Below are 18,455 nucleotides of genomic sequence, written 5' to 3'. Positions count from 1 at the left end.
AAGTGAAAATCACACAGCTAGCTTGTTTTTACTGTGCCTCTCACAGCCTCCCCCTGAAGTGGCCAAAGCAGCAGGCTCTAGGACCTCCACATGGGCTTTGAATTGGGGGAGTGGGTTTCCTGTGGCATGTGTACCTGCTGGTTGGATTCCCTGAGCATACCCAGTTTCCTGCAGTATCTGAACTAGGCAGGGCTTGGGTTTTAGGAGCGGGTATGTGAGCTCTCAGTGTCTCCTAGCTCCCCATGCCCAACCAGTGTCTCCTGAGTGCCAGTCCATCTGGACATCCAGGCTTGTTTCTCTGTGTTGGCTGTTACCATTCACATGACTTCCTTTTTGCCAGTCCAAATCACAGCTCTGCCTCTTGGCTGAGGGCACAAAGAGGAGCATTTTTGGGCAGAAAATTCCCTGCCAGCTCAGCCAAAATCAAAAGCTTTGATTTTCCCTCCGAAACAAGGATCTGGCCCATTGAGTCGTGCTTGGAAGATATGCAGCCACATGGAGGGACTAAGAACCAGGAAGAGGGATCTCGGCTTGTCTCAGCTCATGTCCTCACCACGCTGCTCCTGAGCAATGGGTGTTGTTAACAGCCTAAGCTCATTCAGGATCCCACATGGCACTGGGATAGCTGAGGGGCTAGTACTGGGCCAGAGAAATATTTTAAGCTTTAAATTGAACAGTCCCAGCCTGGTGCGTCTACCTACAGAGGTTCCTTCTTTATGCTGGAGCTCAGGAGTCCCAGAAAGTCTGTCTGAATTTGATCCAGTTCCCATTGACTTGCTACCCCAAGGAAACTGTAACCCTGGAGATGGTGGGGACCATATTACTTGGTATTTACCAGGTCTGATCTTTCATCCCCTCCCTGGTCACACCCATTGGGTCCGTTGCTACCCAATTGGGTTGACCCTAAAATTGCTAGAATAGAAAAGGAAAAAATCATTCCCTGCTTTCAGCCCCATGTCGCCTTCTTCCACCACAGAAAGGCAAAAAACATTTATACATGTGCTCCAGGAGTGGGGGAAGGGGGGCACTTTAATTAGAGCAGCTCTGAGAGCTGCTCTAATTAAATCACCCAGAGTATCTCGTGTGTCAGCGTCCCCGTGCTGAAAAATGGCAGTCGGGGCGTTTTAACTAAAGCTTGTCAAATGAGCTTTAGTTAAAGGTCCCCCACTCCCGTTTTTCAATGCGGGGACACTAATACATATGATGCTGGAGTCTGCTGGAGCTCAGTAATTACCAAGCTCCAGCAGACTTGATTAATTGAGTCTGCTCCAACGTGCTGTAATTACAGCACGTTGGAGCAGCCTTGCTGCATGCATATAAGTGCCCTGACAGTCTATACCCACCCTTTGCTTTTCTCCTCAGCACTAAAATGTAAGACGGGACCTCTGGACATCGTGTTTGTGATTGACAGCTCCCGGAGCGTGCGCCCCTTTGAGTTTGAGACCATGCGGAGGTTCATGATTGACATCATCCACAACCTGGATGTGGGGCTCAATGCCACACGAGTGGGGGTGATCCAGTACTCCAGCCAGGTCCAGAATGTCTTCTCCCTCAAGACTTACTTCAAGCGGGCTGACATGGAGAAAGCCATCAACAGCATTGTGCCACTGTCCCAAGGTACCATGACAGGGCTGGCCATCCAGTATGCCATGAACGTGGCCTTCACCACCCAGGAGGGGGCACGTGAACTTCACAAGAAGATACCCCGGGTGGCCGTCATTGTGACAGATGGGCGGCCCCAGGACCGAGTGACAGAGGTGGCAGCCCAGGCACGGGATGCTGGCATTGAGATCTATGCCGTGGGTGTCCAGCGGGCAGACATGAACTCCCTGAGGGCCATGGCTTCCCACCCACTGGAGCAGCATGTCTTCCTGGTGGAGTCTTTCGATCTCATCCAGCAGTTTGGCAAGCAGTTCCAGGACAAGCTGTGTGGTGAGTGAGGGGCACAGAACTGCCCCAGTCTATTGTGAGGCCAGAAGGGGCCAAGATTTACAAGGAAGGTGTGGAGGGGTTGGGTGGATGAAGGACGAGCTGTGGAGGTGCTGGATCGTGGAAGGGAGTGAGGGCTTTCCCCTTTGGAGTTCAAAACTAGCCCCATCTTGCTAAAACACAATCCAATTCATGGCAGTTGTTTTTTTGTACTCTAGAGAAATTCGCTTGTGGAATAGCACAATGTGCTGTAAGGTGAGGACTAAAGGACTGAGTGTGGGGGCCCAGGCAACTGGGATCCAGTAGGTGCTGTAGAAACTGAGCCAAGGTGCATGGGTGATTTAGGGTCAAGACAGGGAAACATCAGCTCATTTGTGTTTGGGAAGTTCTCACAGTATCTGTCTTCACCTTGCCTGTTTGTACAAAGATACAAGGGTTAGAGTGAAAATTTAATGAATGAATTGACTTCAGTGGAACCCATGGGTTTTAGTGGGCTTTGAACTGGGCACCAAGTGAGCCAAACCAATCCGTGGCTAAGTTAACTTCTGTTCTGTAAGAACTGATGTGGGGAAGCAATATTTGCCAAGGGGGGTGATGCAGATGCTTCCAAGAGCTCAAGCATGGTACTCAAGCATGGTATGGGTTATTTTCATAGACATAGACACTAGGACTGTAAGGGACCTCAGAAGATCGAGTCCAGCCCCCGCGGAAGATCGAGTCCAGCTGTGGTAGGCCCTGGGAAGAGACAACCTGTATAGTAGAAGCGTTGATATTTTCCCTTTCAATTAAGTCTTTTTTGTCACCCTTCCCTGTTGATTAAAAGTAATCTTAAAGAAAGTGTACAAACAATATGTTAGCTACCACATTCCTTGCCTGCAACTGAGGGTGTGTACATGCTGCTCCAGCAAGTATTTCTGAGCCGTGTTCACAGGGGCAGGGGAAAACTGGCCCCAATGTGGTGATAACAGAAATGCCAGCCAGCAGAAGCACAGAGCTGGTGCCCTCCACAGGGAGTAGGAGTCATCAGAGATCCCCTCCGCGGGGTTTGGAGTCTTACTTGTCCCAGGTGATTCTGGGCAGCAGGCTTTCTGCCCCCGGGGCATGAGCAGTACAGTGACTCACTGCACATTTCCCACGTGCAGCTGTGCATCTGTATCTAATCAAAACTTGGGATGAGACAGCTTGTTTGCACTTGTCTGGCTGGTCTTGGCTAGAAGAGAGGAGTTCGTAATCTTAATGCCTGGAGCCGATGTGCAGCTTCTGTGCTGACAGATGAGATCAGATCTTGGGGACTTGGCCAGACAGCCCAGGGTGCCCCCAGTGCTTGCTTGCCACCGCCCCTTCTCCCTGCTTCTTCTTTCTTTAGATTCTCATTTTTCCATCCCTCTTCCCTCATCTTTCATCTCCCTGTTCATTCCCTTCTCATCAGTTCCCCTTTGCAGGTCCCCTCTCTTCTCTCAGCACTCATATTCCCTCCAGCCTTCGAGACTTCATGCTTCTTCCAGACTGGAGGGTTCTGTGTTATGAGGGAACATAAAGACACATCCAGCTTTTCTTTATGGGAAGCCTGAAGGCTCAGAAGGGCTTCTGAGCTTCTGGTTCCAGACCTCTGTTTGTAGTCCCATTTCTAGCATCTCCCAGCTTTAGTATTCATTTCAGCCAAACCTGAGGCCTTGTCCATGTGCACACATGAGCTGGTTTGATTAAACTGTGTGGGTATTTTATTTTGGCTGAAGCGCTGAAACCTTGACCTACTTGACACAAGCTGAAAATGAACACTTAGCTTTCGGTGATTTTCATCAGTAGATTTAATAGCCCTATAAATAAGACCATTCTCACTATCCCCATTGCACAGATGGGAAAACTGAGGCAGAGGGTGCTGACCAGCTCCTGCAGAGATGGGGTCATGTCAGAACCTGGGTAGGTTAGGTTTCCTCATACATACTGTAGCCAGTGAATCCAGCATGACCAGCCATGTCTTTCAGGTGTGGATATGTGCACAGAGCTGGATCATGGCTGCCAACACATTTGTGTCAGCGTTCCAGGCTCCTTCTACTGTGGATGTAACCCAGGATACAAGCTCAACGCTGATGGAAAGACATGTTCCGGTAAGAGCTTTTCATTTCTCTCTAACACACTTTCACCAAGTATGTACGTTTTAAAACAGTTTACAAGTGTCATCCCCATTGTACAGACACGGAAAGTGAGGCCCTGAGAGGTGAAGTGACTTGCTGAGCAGGCCCACAGCACAGTCAGAACTGGAACCGAGGTCTCCTCAATCCTAGTCTGTTTTTCTTTCTTGCTAGGTCCCTCTGTCTCCAGCTGCACTTGCTAGTTTGGTGGTGGGGATAATTACTAGAGGGAATTAGTTGTTGGCATGATGTCTAGGCTCTGCACTTTGAAAATGGTGTGTAAATGCACAGCTCAGCAGTGGGCATCAGGACCCTCTGCGCCATGCTAGTGTGTGGGGGAGGTAGTGTTAGGACTTTCTGGAGCTGAACAGTCTCTCCGCTCTTGTCTGTGGGTTGGTAAGACCTGCCTTTTCCTCCTTATGTCAGACACATCCTGTGCGTGCTGGGATCTGAGCCAGTCTTTTCCCTGAGTCCTGACCCCTGGGTGGTGGGAGCACGAGGAAGCAAGATGGTAAAGGGGTGGGTGACCAAGTCTTTTCTTTTCTTCTGCAGCCATTGATGCCTGTGCTGATGGGAAGCATGGCTGTGAGCACCAGTGTGTCAGTGCGCGTGGGTCTTACACCTGCCGCTGCCGGTTGGGTTACTCCCTCAATGATGATAAAAAAACCTGTACTGGTAAGTAACTGCCCCCTCTCTCTGCTCCTTCCTCCTTTTCCTCCTCATTTTCCATCACATTTCCCTCATCTTTCATCACCCCACACTTTCCCTCTCTCCTCATCATCATTTCCCCTTTGCAGGTCCCCTCTCTACCCTCAGCACCCATGTTCCCTCCAGCTGTTGAGACTTTGTTTCCCATATCCCTCTTCAAGCTAGAAGATGGTGGAGAAGTGTTGGAGATAGTTTGGAAACAGAAACACTTCTTTGCCAATGTTTGTCCTTTTTTGGTGATCTCAGCTTACTTCTAGCAGCCTGAGTCCCAAAAAACTTCAGCTTACAGTGGTAGCCTGTGAATACTTTATCTAGACTAAGATCAAGATGCACACGGTCAGTCACTGGCAGGAGCTCCATCACCCAGGTGTGTCATCAACAGACCCTATTTGCTTCTTGAAGCAGGGCCTTGGCATAGAGACACCTGTGTGAGTGGGAACCCCATATTTCCAGGGGGTCTGAAGACACATGGTAATGAAAGCATGATGTAAAATCAGAGCATCCTGCCTCCAGGACAGACAGTGGTCAACTTAGCCTTTGAGATCTCTGCAAGGGTTGAGATGCAAAGCAGATGTCCCTTATCAGGTCCTTCCCTATGTGTCTACTTCTCTTACCAGCAATTAATTACTGCAACTTTGGGAACCACAGCTGCCAGCACGAGTGCGTGAGCCTTGTGAATGGGTACTATTGCCGCTGCAATGATGGCTTCACTCTGCAGGCTGATGGCAGATCATGTCAGGGTAAGCGCTGCATGAGCATCGCTTCTGCAGAGAATGGCTGTAATGACCAAGAGCATAACCGGGCCACAGTAACCTGCTGTGGTTGGAACCCAAGCATCTGTCACCAGAATGCTGTCCTTTTGATAGATGTGCTCACCTTGTACATCAGTAACCCAGGATAGTCTTCCAGGGCACCAGCATCCTGGAGCTTGGGGAGTGCAGATGGGATTGGAAAGCACATGCCCTAGCGTCACACCTGGAAGGCTGGGGTGTCACAAATAGCTATAATGAATTCTTTCCAGCCCTGAAAAGAATGAATTGCTTAAGCTACAAAATACAGATACTGATTTTGAACCTGCCCCGAAGTCTGGACATGAAATTTTTCTGGACTTGAACCCATCACTGCTTTCTGTTGAGATAAATGCATGCTGCTCAGGTCCTGTGAAGGGATACATTGCATGTACAGCATGGTTGCTTACTCAGCTCCCTGTTTGGCAAGCATGGGTATATCTGACATAGACCCACGGAGCTCCTACTTTTAAGAGGGGAGCTCGCTGCATGGTTATAACTTATGTAAGAAGATTTGTTTGATTTGTGTTTTAGCTACTGACCTTTGCAATGGAGTAGATCACGGCTGTGAGTTTAAGTGTGTCAGTACATCAGGCTCTTACCACTGCATTTGCCCAGAGGGACAGCAGCTCCAAACTGATGGGAAGACATGTAACAGTGAGTATCTGGGGACAGGGCCTGCAGACAGGTTCCTTACTAAAAGGGACTTCATTCCATAGCAGCTGGCACCCAAATTCAAGGAGTGTGCTCAGAGGGTATTAACACTGGCCCCTGGGAGGAGAGGAGAGAGCCCTGTTGCATGTGGTAGAGATGAGACTGACTAACAGAGGAAAGACAATGACAAGCTCTAATGGAAGGGACAGGTCAGGATCTCATCCTCCTCTGACAGAGCAGGCAGCAACACAGGGTATTTGGGTACGATTTACAAAGGGAGTTATTGTGGGGGTGAGGGGGGAATAGGATTTGATGGGAGTGGATATTTGATGGGGATATTTAGCAATATTTTTCCCAATTATATTTTGCTCTGCTTTGCTGCACCTGCTGCAACCTGCCCTGATGGCTCAGGAGAGAATCTGTGGGGAAGCATCAGGAATCCCAGCTCCCCTTCATTCAACTCCATCCCCTGGCATTTCTGCCCTCTGGGGTCTCCCTGGGCAGGCCAGGCTGGCACCCTCTGACCTTTTGCCTTCATGTCTGCTTGCAGAGTGCAAGGCAGGGCACATCGACCTAGTGCTGGTGATTGATGGCTCTAAGAGTGTCCGGCCTCAGAACTTTGAGCTGGTGAAGCAGTTTGTGAACCAGATTGTAGATTTCCTGGATGTGTCGCCGCATGGCACGCGTGTGGGGCTGGTCCAATACTCCAGCCGTGTGCGCACCGAGTTCCCACTCAACAAACACAAGACAGCAAATGATGTCAAGGCAGCTGTGATGAAGGTGGAGTACATGGAGAAGGGCACCATGACTGGCTTGGCTCTCAAGCACATGATTGAGCACAGCTTTTCTGAGGCAGAAGGTGCCAGGCCACTGTCCCAGAACATACCCAGAATTGGGCTGGTCTTCACTGACGGACGTTCCCAGGATGATATCTCTGAGTGGGCCAGGAAGGCAAAGGAATCAGGTGAGGAGTAAAGGGGGTGAGAAATCTCAAAGGGTTTCCAACTCATAGGGTGTTGTTGGGATGGGTCCCAGAGGGGGATGCACTTTAGAAACATGATGTTCCAGGCCAATTTTGCACAATGTCTCAGGGTGCCCAAAGGTGGTGGTTTCTGGGTGTAGATCATGGTGTCTGGCATACTGAAGCTCCCATTTCCCTGAGTGAGTATAGCTTGCTGGTACTCATCACATTTATATACAGACCAGCTTACAACTGAAGCAGGTTGAATGATGCCTCTTGCTCTGTGTTGCAATAGTGAATAGCCCATACCAACAGTTGTGATTTCCTTGCAAGGCCCCACCTTAACTGGCTGGCCAGACAACTTTGGGCAACAGTATCCTACTGAGCTTGCTGGGCTGGTCTCCCCAGGTGCGTGCCCACAGGCCATGTTCAGGCAGTAAGGAATTGTCCTTTGCTGTGTTGCGTAGGAATCGTCATGTTTGCAGTTGGGGTTGGAAAAGCTGTGGAAGAGGAGCTGAGGGAAATCGCCTCCGAGCCCGTGGAGCAGCACTTTTCATACTCCGCTGATTTCAGCACCATGACCCATATCGTTGACAACCTCAAACTTAACATCTGCCCTGGTAGGTGGGGGCAGAGTCTGCAAAGTAACCTCGCCCATGATAGGACGGGTGTTGTTCAATAATACCACTGCGGTAGCACCAATTGGAGTTGGGTTTCTCTTGCACTATATAAATACAGATGAGGATATAACCACAAACAGCTTTCAAGTTTTTCTAAGACAGTTATGGTACCCATTGCCCTACCATTCACATTCTGTAGCCTACTTCTGTTCACAGTCATTGTGGGCTACAGTACAGTGTTATTCCATTTTGGAAAGCAGAGGCAGGGAGAGACTAAGTTATTCACCCAAAGCCACATGAGAAATCTGTGGTAGAACAGGAAGCTGAACACCAGCCTCATGACTCACAGGCTAGTACCCTAATGACTGGGCCATTTTTCCTCTACACTTAAGGTGACAACTGATACAAAGCATGTGGAGGAGAGGCAGCCAATGGATGTATTGTTCATACACACATGCATGCATTAGCCTTATTGTTAAGAATTGGGCACCCCATATTTCCTTCAAGCCTAGGCTGAATTCTCCCTGGCATCATGTCAGACCTGGGTCTTGAGGGAGGATTTGAGAGAGCAGAATGGGTGCCACTGGTGACAAGTCAATGTATAGGGGGCAGATGTGAGCAGCTGGCATCACTGATGCAGTATTGAGGAGAGTGGGGGTGCATGATAAGAATGGAAAAGCAGAGGGGGACTGGATTTATTTCGGCAGCACTGATGTGTCTGTTGCCACAGAATCTCCAGTCATACATAGAATTAAGGCTATCTTCTTTTCTGCCAGAATTCCTCTCTAGCCAGTGCAGGTAACACACAGCTCCTCCTCTCTATCTAATTAGGTTAAAAAGAAACAGCTTGGTTTATAGAGACCCTACCCGAGCTGCAGAGAAGATGACAGATACTTGGGGTAGATGGCTGCATTAAACTAACAGTAGAATCTGGCATCCCTCTTTGCTGTGAAGTCTTGTAACCGGAAATTCAAAGGCAGGTTAATTAGCAACAGAGTAATGAGTCTCATGGCCTGGGCAGTTTTCATTCATTCTATTGTGGATGCTCTGCCTGGAGGCTTGTTTGGCAAATATAAGGAGCCTGAAAAAGGAAGTGTTTTGTCCCAGACTGTTTGCCCACGGGCTGTGTTCCCAGAGATAAGCTTGTTGGGCCTTTCTTAGGTAAGCAGAGCTACTGCTTTATGAAAATTACCTAGAATTTAGAACCACTGGGATCAAGCTTACTGGAAAGAGACCTGGGAGATAAAATAGGAGATAAAATAGAGCTCTGCAGGGCTCTTTAAAAGAATTAACAACAGCATTAGACCCAAATGGATAAATCTACCCCACCTCATTGCATTGACACAAACCCATTAGGCTCCAATTCTTCCTCTCAGTGAACTAGCACAGCCCCCCCTGAATGAGCATCGGAAGTGTCCAAGGAGAAAGAGAGAGAGAGCACTGTCCCTGCAGTGTTTTGTGTCTTGTTCTCAGAGCCTTCTGCAAACCTGAGGACAGAGGCAGTCTGCATAGTGGGTAAAATGTGGGTTGATTGTCAGGACTTTTGTTCCTATTACTCTGTCTCTCCTATTCCTGACTCTGTCACCAAGTAGTTGTGTACCACTGGCCAAATCACCTTCACCCCTGTCACTGGGAGAGGGGCTTATTTCTCCTGGGAGGCCTGTATAGTTTCTGTGTAAAGCACATTCAGAGAGCACAAAGGTGGGCAGCAGAGCACTGATGACAATTCACCTGGTTTTTGTTTGTTTGTTTTTCAGAGGAGGGCAAAGGAGAGACTGAAATCCGGAGCCCATGCGAGTGCGAGGCCCTTGTGCAGTTCCAGTCAAACACTGTGGCCATCCTGGAGAGCCTGACAGAGAAACATATCCTTTTGGGTAGCCAACATGGGCCATGGCTGAATGGCAGCCACACAGGAACCAGATCAAGTCTGTTTTGTTCCAAGCCTTTAGGGCCAACTTCTACCCTGATTCTCCCTCTAGTCACCCAGTCAATGGGTGTCCATGGGCTGTTCTGTTTTTCAGGGCAGAATCTGGCCCCTGCCACTTGTTATGTCGACTAGACGGTGACAGCTTGATTCCCAATTCAGTTGGGCTTCCTCTTACCCTTCAGAAAAAGCAATGGGCTCCAAGCACGCCTTAGCATGTGCAGCAACAAACGTGCCTTCTATGCTAACAGGTGGCCCTATCTGTGTCAGTGGTAATACCAGAGCTGGATCCAGCCTCCACCTGTGGGAGGAAGAAGGAGCCACAGCACAGGGACCCTTAAGGTTGGGGGAAGAGTGAAGGGGATCTTTGAGGCCCTTAGGCCCCTAGAAGAAGGGGAAGAACAGACTAAAGTGGGGAAGGGAGAGCAGCGGCACGTCTGATAATCATTCTGCCCATGTATAAACAGAAACCTACTATGCCAGTGTCAGGGTGAGCATCTCCTAGAAAGGAGGTGGTTCCAGCAAGCCCTAGGAAGGATGTTCTTTCTATGAAGCCCACAAAATATTCAGTTCATCCTTTTCTGTGTTTTGTTGGGCTGACACCAACATCACCTGAAGGCCACCCCTTGGTCTTCCCTCAGTGTCAGGCCCCACTGCTTTTTTATTGCCCAGTTTCCTTAGCGTGACTACTTGCTCAGATGACAGCCAGACTCGAAGACTTGGAAAACCAGATTGCCAAAAAGAAGTGATCTCTTCAGATGGCCAGGAAGCACTCAAGCTTGGGGTACAGAAACATACTGTAGCTACACATCATTCTTATTTCTAGGTTATTGTAAAGGGCCATTGTTTGTTCTTATGTCACAAAATCCTGAGAGGGACTCAGAGCTAAAAGAGAAACAAAACAAAACAAAAAACCCCTGTTCCAAAAGTAAGTGGAATCAACCTTCAATGCTAGTCCATTCCTCTGGGACGAGGCGCAGCAAGCGTGGCTGGCTTGGACATTCAGAGAGGAGACAGGCAACAAGGTGCATGGCATCAGGGATGAATCAATAGCAGCTGGGCACTGGCTTCTTCGCAGAGGACCAGATCCGAGGGTTTCCATTAGGCAGCAGAAATGCTTTGCAAAAGCAGCAGTTCCATCCTGGAAGTTTCCTGCAGCTCAGCTCTCACTTCAAACAGTCCTTAGACTTGGTGTTGATGGGGAAGGGAGTTTCCAATGTTCCCACTCTGTGTGGGAAGTGCTGTTTGCTGCCCTGCTCATCCTCATTGGAAAGTGAGAGCTCCTTCAGCAACCTCTTTGTCTCTAAAGCTTTTGGCTTGATTTGCACATGAATTGAATATTTGATTTCCATTAAAGGGGAGAGAACTCCAAATCGAAACCAGACAAAACAGATGATCAAATGCAGCTGGAATATTCCTGATCAAATCTCCTTTTCACCCATGATTTTGGCAGATTGTTGCAGAATTTGTCATCTTGTTTTCTATCCAATATAAATATATATATAGAAAAATATATTTTTGTGTATATATCTTTAATCCTGAAAGCAAGGTAGTAATATTTTTCAACACCTTTTTATATATATACTTTTCTATCTTAACAGTAACCCCCCTGAAGCTTTCTATAGCACTTTTTGGCTCTTTTCACTGGGAAAATTGTTAATTTAGGCAGGCATCTACGTATCAGTTCATACGACTTTGATCTCAGCGACTGGGCTGTCATCACTCTGGTGTGAGAGATGAAAGAGAGAGAACTGGCCAGGGTAATGTCTTTGCTGTAAGAAATCCATGTCATATGTTGTAATTCATTGCACATGCAGTATGGTAACATAGTCTGATAGGAAGTGAGTGTTAAAGGCATCTCAGACTTTCACCAGAATGGCAGATCCAGACCATCAAGGGTCTGTCTTGTGTGTCATAGGAGTCAGCCAGTCTTAATCAGCTAAAGCAATGGAGTTATACACGTTTATACCAGTTGGGGGTCTGACCGATCATCTCTAAGTCTGGGCCTCATGAATAAAAAACGGGGTGGAGCTTCAGAAGCAGTCCCTCTGGAAGAGTTGTAACACAAGATGTGTGCAGGGAGGTGCCATGACTGTGACAGCATTGAAGCTACTTTTCCTTATTACATAGTCGCATAGCAGCCTGCAGGGAACAGAATTTGTGATCTAGTCGGGCTTTGCTGATAGCTGGGGATCAGCTTGCTAGGGGGTCTTACAAGGAAGGAGTCAGAGATGAGGTAGGAGAAGGGAAAACCTGCTCATCCTCAGTTCCTGTCCTAGTGCTATGTAAGCCACCATCCTGTGTGACAAGGGGACTTGCCTAGGTGTGGCCTCTATTTCCAACCCCCATCCCCATCCCACTCTCTCAGCACAGTGCTTTTGAATCCTTTGTGGGGTGCCTCCTGTTACTTCTGTCCTGAGACCCTTTGTCTCCTGCTTTTCTAGAACATGTTCTTCCTCCTCAAATAGCAGAGGAGCTGGGTGAGGGGGAGAGTTCAAAGAAGAGCTCTGTGTGAATATGAACCATATTCCTTCCAGTTATGAACATTATCTAAATGTCCCTCATGTACCAAAGCTCTCCTGGTCCTGTCACGCCTGTGATGTCATCTGTGAATGCAAACCAGTGTAGCAGAGCCTCCTCCTTGGTGGACCTTAATCTATGACAAAGGCTCCTGTTACCTGGCACTGAATCCCAGCAATAAAGAGACACTTTCCAGCCATCTCTTGCCTATGAATGTTGATTTTATTGTCATGATCATCACTTTGTTCCAAGTTTAGCCTGGTACTAAAATCACAAGTGGAATTCAGACTAGACTTCATGTGTACATTTCAGTGTAGGCAGAGCATGTAAACAGACTTTAATGACTTTCTCTCCAGGTATGAACTCTCATCCTGATATGCAAACAGCTCCTGAGTCCATGCAAAAGAGCCCCATTGTGCTAACACCACCCTTCTGTGTCACTGAATTACCAGGCCTAGGGATGTTCATGGCAGTCCTTTACTATACATTTCCAGGGGAGGGGGTGCACGTTTGCCAGGTAAGCAGATTGGAGCACTCCCTTCCTCCAGATACACCACGCTTTCCTGATACTACCCTGCTTCTTGCCCAGTCTTGCAGGGACTCCCTCAAGCATGATCCCTACAGAGGTGGGACAGGAATGAACTTATAGTTATGGTAACTCTTTTTATGAGAAAGGCTCAGAAGTTCTGCCCAGCATTCGGGAGATACTTGTCCAGCTCCTTTGTAGTCCTTCTGCTGAGGTGCTTTGGTTTTCCTTATTTTTGTCACATGATCTTAGTCCTAATGGGCAGGGGTATTGGTTGTCCTCCATCCCTCAGTGCCTCCTTACTTCAGCTCTGTCCACAGCGGCTACACATGCGCTGGACAAGAGGGGAAGGATAAATGAAATCATGGTACCCAGCTCATTCTCCATGGACCTTCTGCTGCCTTGCCAGTTTGGAAGCCACTGGTACTGGCAGGTACCAATCTGTACATGCAGAGAAGAAAGCTGAGGAAAACAAAGTGACAAAGAGCAGCTCTCCCATGGACCCCAGCAGGGACAGCTGACAATGACCACCCCAGGCCATGAATAATGCTCAGAAGTGTCTCTGGGATCCTTCATTTTAGGAACACAAAGGACTTTGCAAATCTTAGTTGTAAAGTTGCTCGTGACAAGCTTGGCCAAATTCATTCTTATTACCTCCCTCCAGTAGGCCAATACCATGATTCCCATTGAACAGATGGAAGAAGTGAAGCACAGAAAGAGGAAATGACTTCTTCCTACTCCATAGTAAATCATGGGTGGGATTGGGAACAGAACTGTAACCTGCTTTAACACTGCATTGATCTCCCCTTGTTTTCTGGCTCTGATGGGGTTTGCTACCTATTTAGAGAAGTATGACTGCTACTGCTGGCTCTTTCCATCATGGCTAAAAGCCCCCAAGTTCAGGAGAAGCATACTTTTGAGAAGAAAACCATGGATATGCATGCCTTGCAGAAAACAATGTGAGATCTTATGAGATATATGTACTCAGGCACAAACAGTAGCAGAGCCATGATAAATACGCCTCTTAGGGGCTTGAGAATGGGGAGGGAAAGAGAAACACAGAGAGATGCTGTTACAATGAGGCAGGTTTTGCCAGGGGAGGCGAGGTTTGCATCAGGGCTCTGAAACCGATGAGCCTACAGAGGGGCCCAGTACCAAAAAGCCCTTTCCTTAGCTCCAGAATCTCCCCTTGGCAGGTTTACTCAGGTTTGGTTGCTAACTGGCATTCAGGCCTGATCATCACCGCTTTACAAAGGTCTGGATCCTCCCAACAGCCCTGTTCCCATTTCACTGAGGGGGAACTGAAGCACAGACAGAGTGACTTGTACAAGATTGCACAAGAAAGCAGTGCCAGAGGGCTGCAGTTCTCACCTGCTGCTGGCCTAACCTGTGGATCTCCCTCCTTAGAGACACAGGCCTGCAGCTGGGGCCCTAAATAAGATCCTTGGACCCTTTTCACCTCTAAACTAAAACAAAGATGTTAAAAAGATAAATGGGCCTGCGAGACCTTTTTCCCTGCAGTGAGCAGTCCCTGGCCAGGGGAACTCTGAGACTGCTCTGACCTGTGCTGAGGACAAGCTCTCCACGTTTCTTGGGGAGAGCAAAGCTGGCTTCATGCATTCCTGGGCTGAGCCCAGCTCAGCTGGACCCAAAGAGGAGGCCCAGTGTGTCTTCTTAGCTCCAGCACTGAGGAACGATTGAGATTCACCCAAACAGCCCTGTAACTGTTAGTGCTGACAGTGCATCACCCCAAACCCAAGAATCAACTAAACCTAAGCCAAAGCACCAGGCTGGTTTGTGAGGGGCCACAGCGCACACAGGCACATAGCAGCCTAGCTCCGTGAGCAAGGGCACTCCCACAGCCACTAGCAACCCACCACAATTTGCTCTGTGCTTTCCCCAAGGGGCCACTGAAGTACCCCCCCCCCCAAAAAAACAAAAAACCAACCCCAAAACCCCCAACAACCTAGTTTCTTCCTTGAGTGCATGCAAGAGCTAAACAATTGGGCTGTTTGACTGTGTGGATGAATGGGAGCCTGTGGGAGGTGACTGCCATGTGGACCAGAGTTCCAGGAACTGATTTTTCACTCGCTGCTAAGAACAATCCTTGTTTTCACAGGTGAAACACTGAATGGAGCATTAAACTCCAGCTCCTCATTGGGCGCTGTTCTGTGTTAATCCATTACGGACCTGGCTCCCACCACACACAGAGCTGCTAGCTCAGCTCAGCATGGCAGGAGGCCAAAGGCCAAGGCAGCCAGGCTGGTGGCTCTACCTATTTCTGAGCTGGCCTCAAATCCAAATGCAGATTCCTGTCCTGCACACACACACACCCTGCCCGCTTCCGTGGACGACTACATTCACTCAGGCAGGAGGACCAGGACTCCAGGCTTCCCTGATCTCACCCACGCAGCATCCACCCAGGTTTTCCTCTCTGTGGAAAGAATTAATACGGGTCCTGTTAAAGGACAAGCATCTGGCTTGATATTATCCTGAGAGTGTTAGAAATAACTACACCTCTGACCCACTGGGTGAATGACCCAGCCCAGAGCGAGCAGCTTGGACAGAGGGAACCGACAGCTTCTGGAGGGCCAGTCAGAAATGGGACTAGCCACAAAGGGAATGTCCCCTTGACTTGCTGGTAGGGAGGCTTTGCCAGACCAGTGGAAGTATGTGCAGTGAGGACAATGTCAGGAAGGTGAGCTGAGGTGCCTCACTCCCCCCAGCCAGGTCTGCCTGGGAGTTGCCTTTTTGTTGCAGTTCATCAGAGACATCCATAACCATCACGACTATCAGAGACATCCATAACCATTACGACTGGTGCCCAGATACTTTGGAGAGGACCACATCAGAAATACTTCTTTAGGTAGAGAACTGAGGCAGATTAAAGCTAATTCAGACCAAAGCCAGGCAAACTATCAGATGTTAATAAGCCTGGCTCTGAGCATCCTTGTGCACCTTTTGTCTCATAGAGCAACCAGAGTCCAAGGGTTGGATGTGCCAGCTCAGTTTTAGACCAAGGGATCTGGAGAGCACACGCAGGTGTCTGTCTCCACGCTCCACTGCCAACAAGCCTCCAGCCAACCTGGAGGGCTCACCTGGGGCAAGAGAAGCTTCATCCCTTTGGCTCATTTAGTCCCTGGCTATCCTGTTCAGGCTGATGAGAGCGCTTCATGTGAGTGTGTGTGTGTTCATGTGATGTGGGCACTCATCCTGGGGGAAGCCGACCGAGATTCTTTCACAGAGCCTGCGGAGTAGCTGTCAGGTGATAATGGTGGCGCGGCGCAGAAAGTGCCACTGTGTTGCTCTCCCTGTGGGAGATCCTAGATGTAGGAGTGGAGCAGGGTGTATTTCTAGCAGAATGTACTTCAACAAGGTTGTCTCTTCAGTTCTGAAACCAGCAGCTAAGTTCAGGGTTACTCCTTAGACAGGGTTTACGGCATGACTCGATTTTTGATCTACATGACTGAAAACAGATGTCCCTTCAATCTACAACAATAAGGTCTGAGGGGTGGAAGCTGAAGGCAGGCACATTCAGACAAGAAATAAGGTGCCATTTTTATAATAGTGGGGAAAATTAATCATTGGGACAATTTACCTAGAGACACAGAGATTTGTCTATCACTTGCAGTCTTTAAGACAAGACTAGATATGTATTTAAAGCCATGCCAGAAATGCAAACAAGCTTTGAATTAGAGACAGAAATCACTAGGGATGGGTCTCGTCCCCAGGGTTTGCTAGTGACCAGACTAGATTATCTTAATTGTCCCTTCTAGCATTAAAAATCTGTGACACCATTGATCTAATTCTCCTACTTGTTCTTTCTTTCCCTCCTCCACAGGGACCTGTTTCTGACCCTCCCTTATTCCCACACATCAAATGTAAATGGAACTGGGTTTACATGAGCTTGGGGAGGTGGCACAACACATTATAATGCTCATTTCTCTAGTCACCCCCCCTCCACGTTAACCTTCACTATGGTCATCTATAAACCCTACTTGGTTCAAGTCTGTAGGGTAACATGGAGACCCCTGGTCTCTCAGCTTTGCACAAAGCACAAGTCACTGTGGATTTGACCTGAAGCCCGTTAATCATACAACACCTGTCTCTGAGTAACAGTTTGTAGCACATTGCTGGCTGCACAGAAGAGGCCCATTCACTGCAGCCCCACAGGCCAGAGGGTCCCCAACCTTCAGCATTTCCAGGACAGAAAGGGATATTGTGAAGAATAGTCCTCCAAGTGTATGCTTCAAGCTGGCCCACGGTTAAGTAAATACACAAGCCAGGCAGGCTCCTGCTCCTGGTGTCAGTAGAGCTCAGGTTTCTCTTACTGCGCCTTGTGCTCTCTGTGTTTGGATCAGAGAACCCCCTACAGCTATCCCTGCTCGTTTTAAAGAAAACAAATGGTTTCCTTGCTAGCCGCACAGGCTGACCCGGGGAGCAGCTGCCTGTCAGAGACTCTTATTAATGGGGGCCAGGAAGCTGGGGGCCTATGGGACAGACATGGCCTGCTCCCCTGCCTCGTGTCCATTAATCCTGAGTACGGCAGTGACAGCAGTCCAGAGTACTGCAGTTACGGGGGCCCTGCAGCCCACTGCCTTCTTTCCTCTTCTCTTCAAAGATGGTAGCAAAAATGCAAAGGCAACCTCACCAGGACTCGCTCCAGGGGCAGCCTTTCCTCCCTCACAACCTGTAGCAGCACTATCTGTATTGCTTTGTCCCTTGCCCATTCCTAGTCTGGGGGGTTGCTGCATGGGAAGGGTATAGCAGCCTTGGGCCAAAGGCAGAAGGATCTTAGCAGCTGATGAACAGTACTGTAGCAACGGAGTTTGGCGCCTGGGGCAAAGCCTGCAGTGGCGCTCTCCCTTACCCCCCGCACAGATCCAGGGGAGCACACACCTCCCCATGCTTGCCCGAGAGTGCACACAGCAGCAGGAGCTGCCCTCCCCCCATCCCCGTGCTCACCAAATACACCGCTCATGGCTCTGTCCCACACACCACCCCAGCTGGGCAGCACCTCTTGGTGCCCCTTCGCTTTGATGCCCAGAGCAGTTGCCCCACTTGCCCCTCGCCTTGCTACGGTACTGCTGATGAAGTAAGCTGCTGCTTACAAAAGTTTATGCATCACTGATTTTTTTAGTCTATAAGGTGCAGATCTACCCTGCTTTCTGTCTGTCTGTGCACTAAGAAGACATAACAGAAATGTATGAACTTGGGAGAGCTGTCACTCTATCTAAGGATTTCACTGGGTTTCAGGTCCTAAACTGTCCCTCAGGGTTAGTTTCACCCTGATAAGGCTGTGATGGACCGACTCTGAGGAACAATTGTTTGTGAGTTGTGGGTAAGTAAATAACCTGAGACCCACAGATATTTGATAAAAGGTGGTTAGGGGCTACAACCCAGACCTGAGCTTGTTTCCCTCCCATCACTCATAATCAAATGGTGAGATGTCCATTACTGGACCCCTCTTCTTATCAGCACTGGTTAAACATCAACAGACTCAACTGAATACAGCGGCCGACATCCTAAACACTCTCTGGGATGCATCAGATGAGCACTAGGTGGCACCATGTGCCGAAGTTTAGTGCACTGCCTTTCCAGAGGTTGCAGATCATCTGAGAAGCTAAGACACCCAGGTCATGGCCAGCTATCAACCTCAGATCAGTTTGGCCCTTATCATCATTGTGGATATA

General features: G+C 48.8%; 1 protein-coding gene across 4 annotated transcripts in view; it reads left to right on the top strand.

The window, feature by feature from the left end:
* The window catches only part of MATN4 (matrilin 4), a 47,963-nt gene extending 35,528 nt beyond the window's left edge, over positions 1–12,435 (top strand). For all 4 annotated transcript variants that reach the window (XM_019484582.2, XM_019484583.2, XM_006275789.4 and 1 more), the window contains 9 exons: positions 1,363–1,932; positions 3,915–4,037; positions 4,614–4,736; positions 5,387–5,509; positions 6,092–6,214; positions 6,762–7,175; positions 7,640–7,792; positions 9,550–9,654; positions 10,407–12,435. In XM_019484582.2, coding sequence (XP_019340127.1) covers positions 1,363–1,932; positions 3,915–4,037; positions 4,614–4,736; positions 5,387–5,509; positions 6,092–6,214; positions 6,762–7,175; positions 7,640–7,792; positions 9,550–9,654; positions 10,407–10,465 — 1,793 coding nt within the window. In that variant the 3' untranslated portion in view covers positions 10,466–12,435. The remainder of the gene's footprint in view (positions 1–1,362; positions 1,933–3,914; positions 4,038–4,613; positions 4,737–5,386; positions 5,510–6,091; positions 6,215–6,761; positions 7,176–7,639; positions 7,793–9,549; positions 9,655–10,406) is intronic.
* The last annotated feature ends 6,020 nt before the right edge of the window (positions 12,436–18,455 follow it).

Source organism: Alligator mississippiensis, chromosome 9 (genome assembly GCF_030867095.1).
Source record: "Alligator mississippiensis isolate rAllMis1 chromosome 9, rAllMis1, whole genome shotgun sequence".
Taxonomy (NCBI): domain Eukaryota; kingdom Metazoa; phylum Chordata; order Crocodylia; family Alligatoridae; genus Alligator; species Alligator mississippiensis.
Note: the sequence above shows the minus strand (reverse complement) of the source record. Positions and strands in the feature narration are given on the sequence as shown.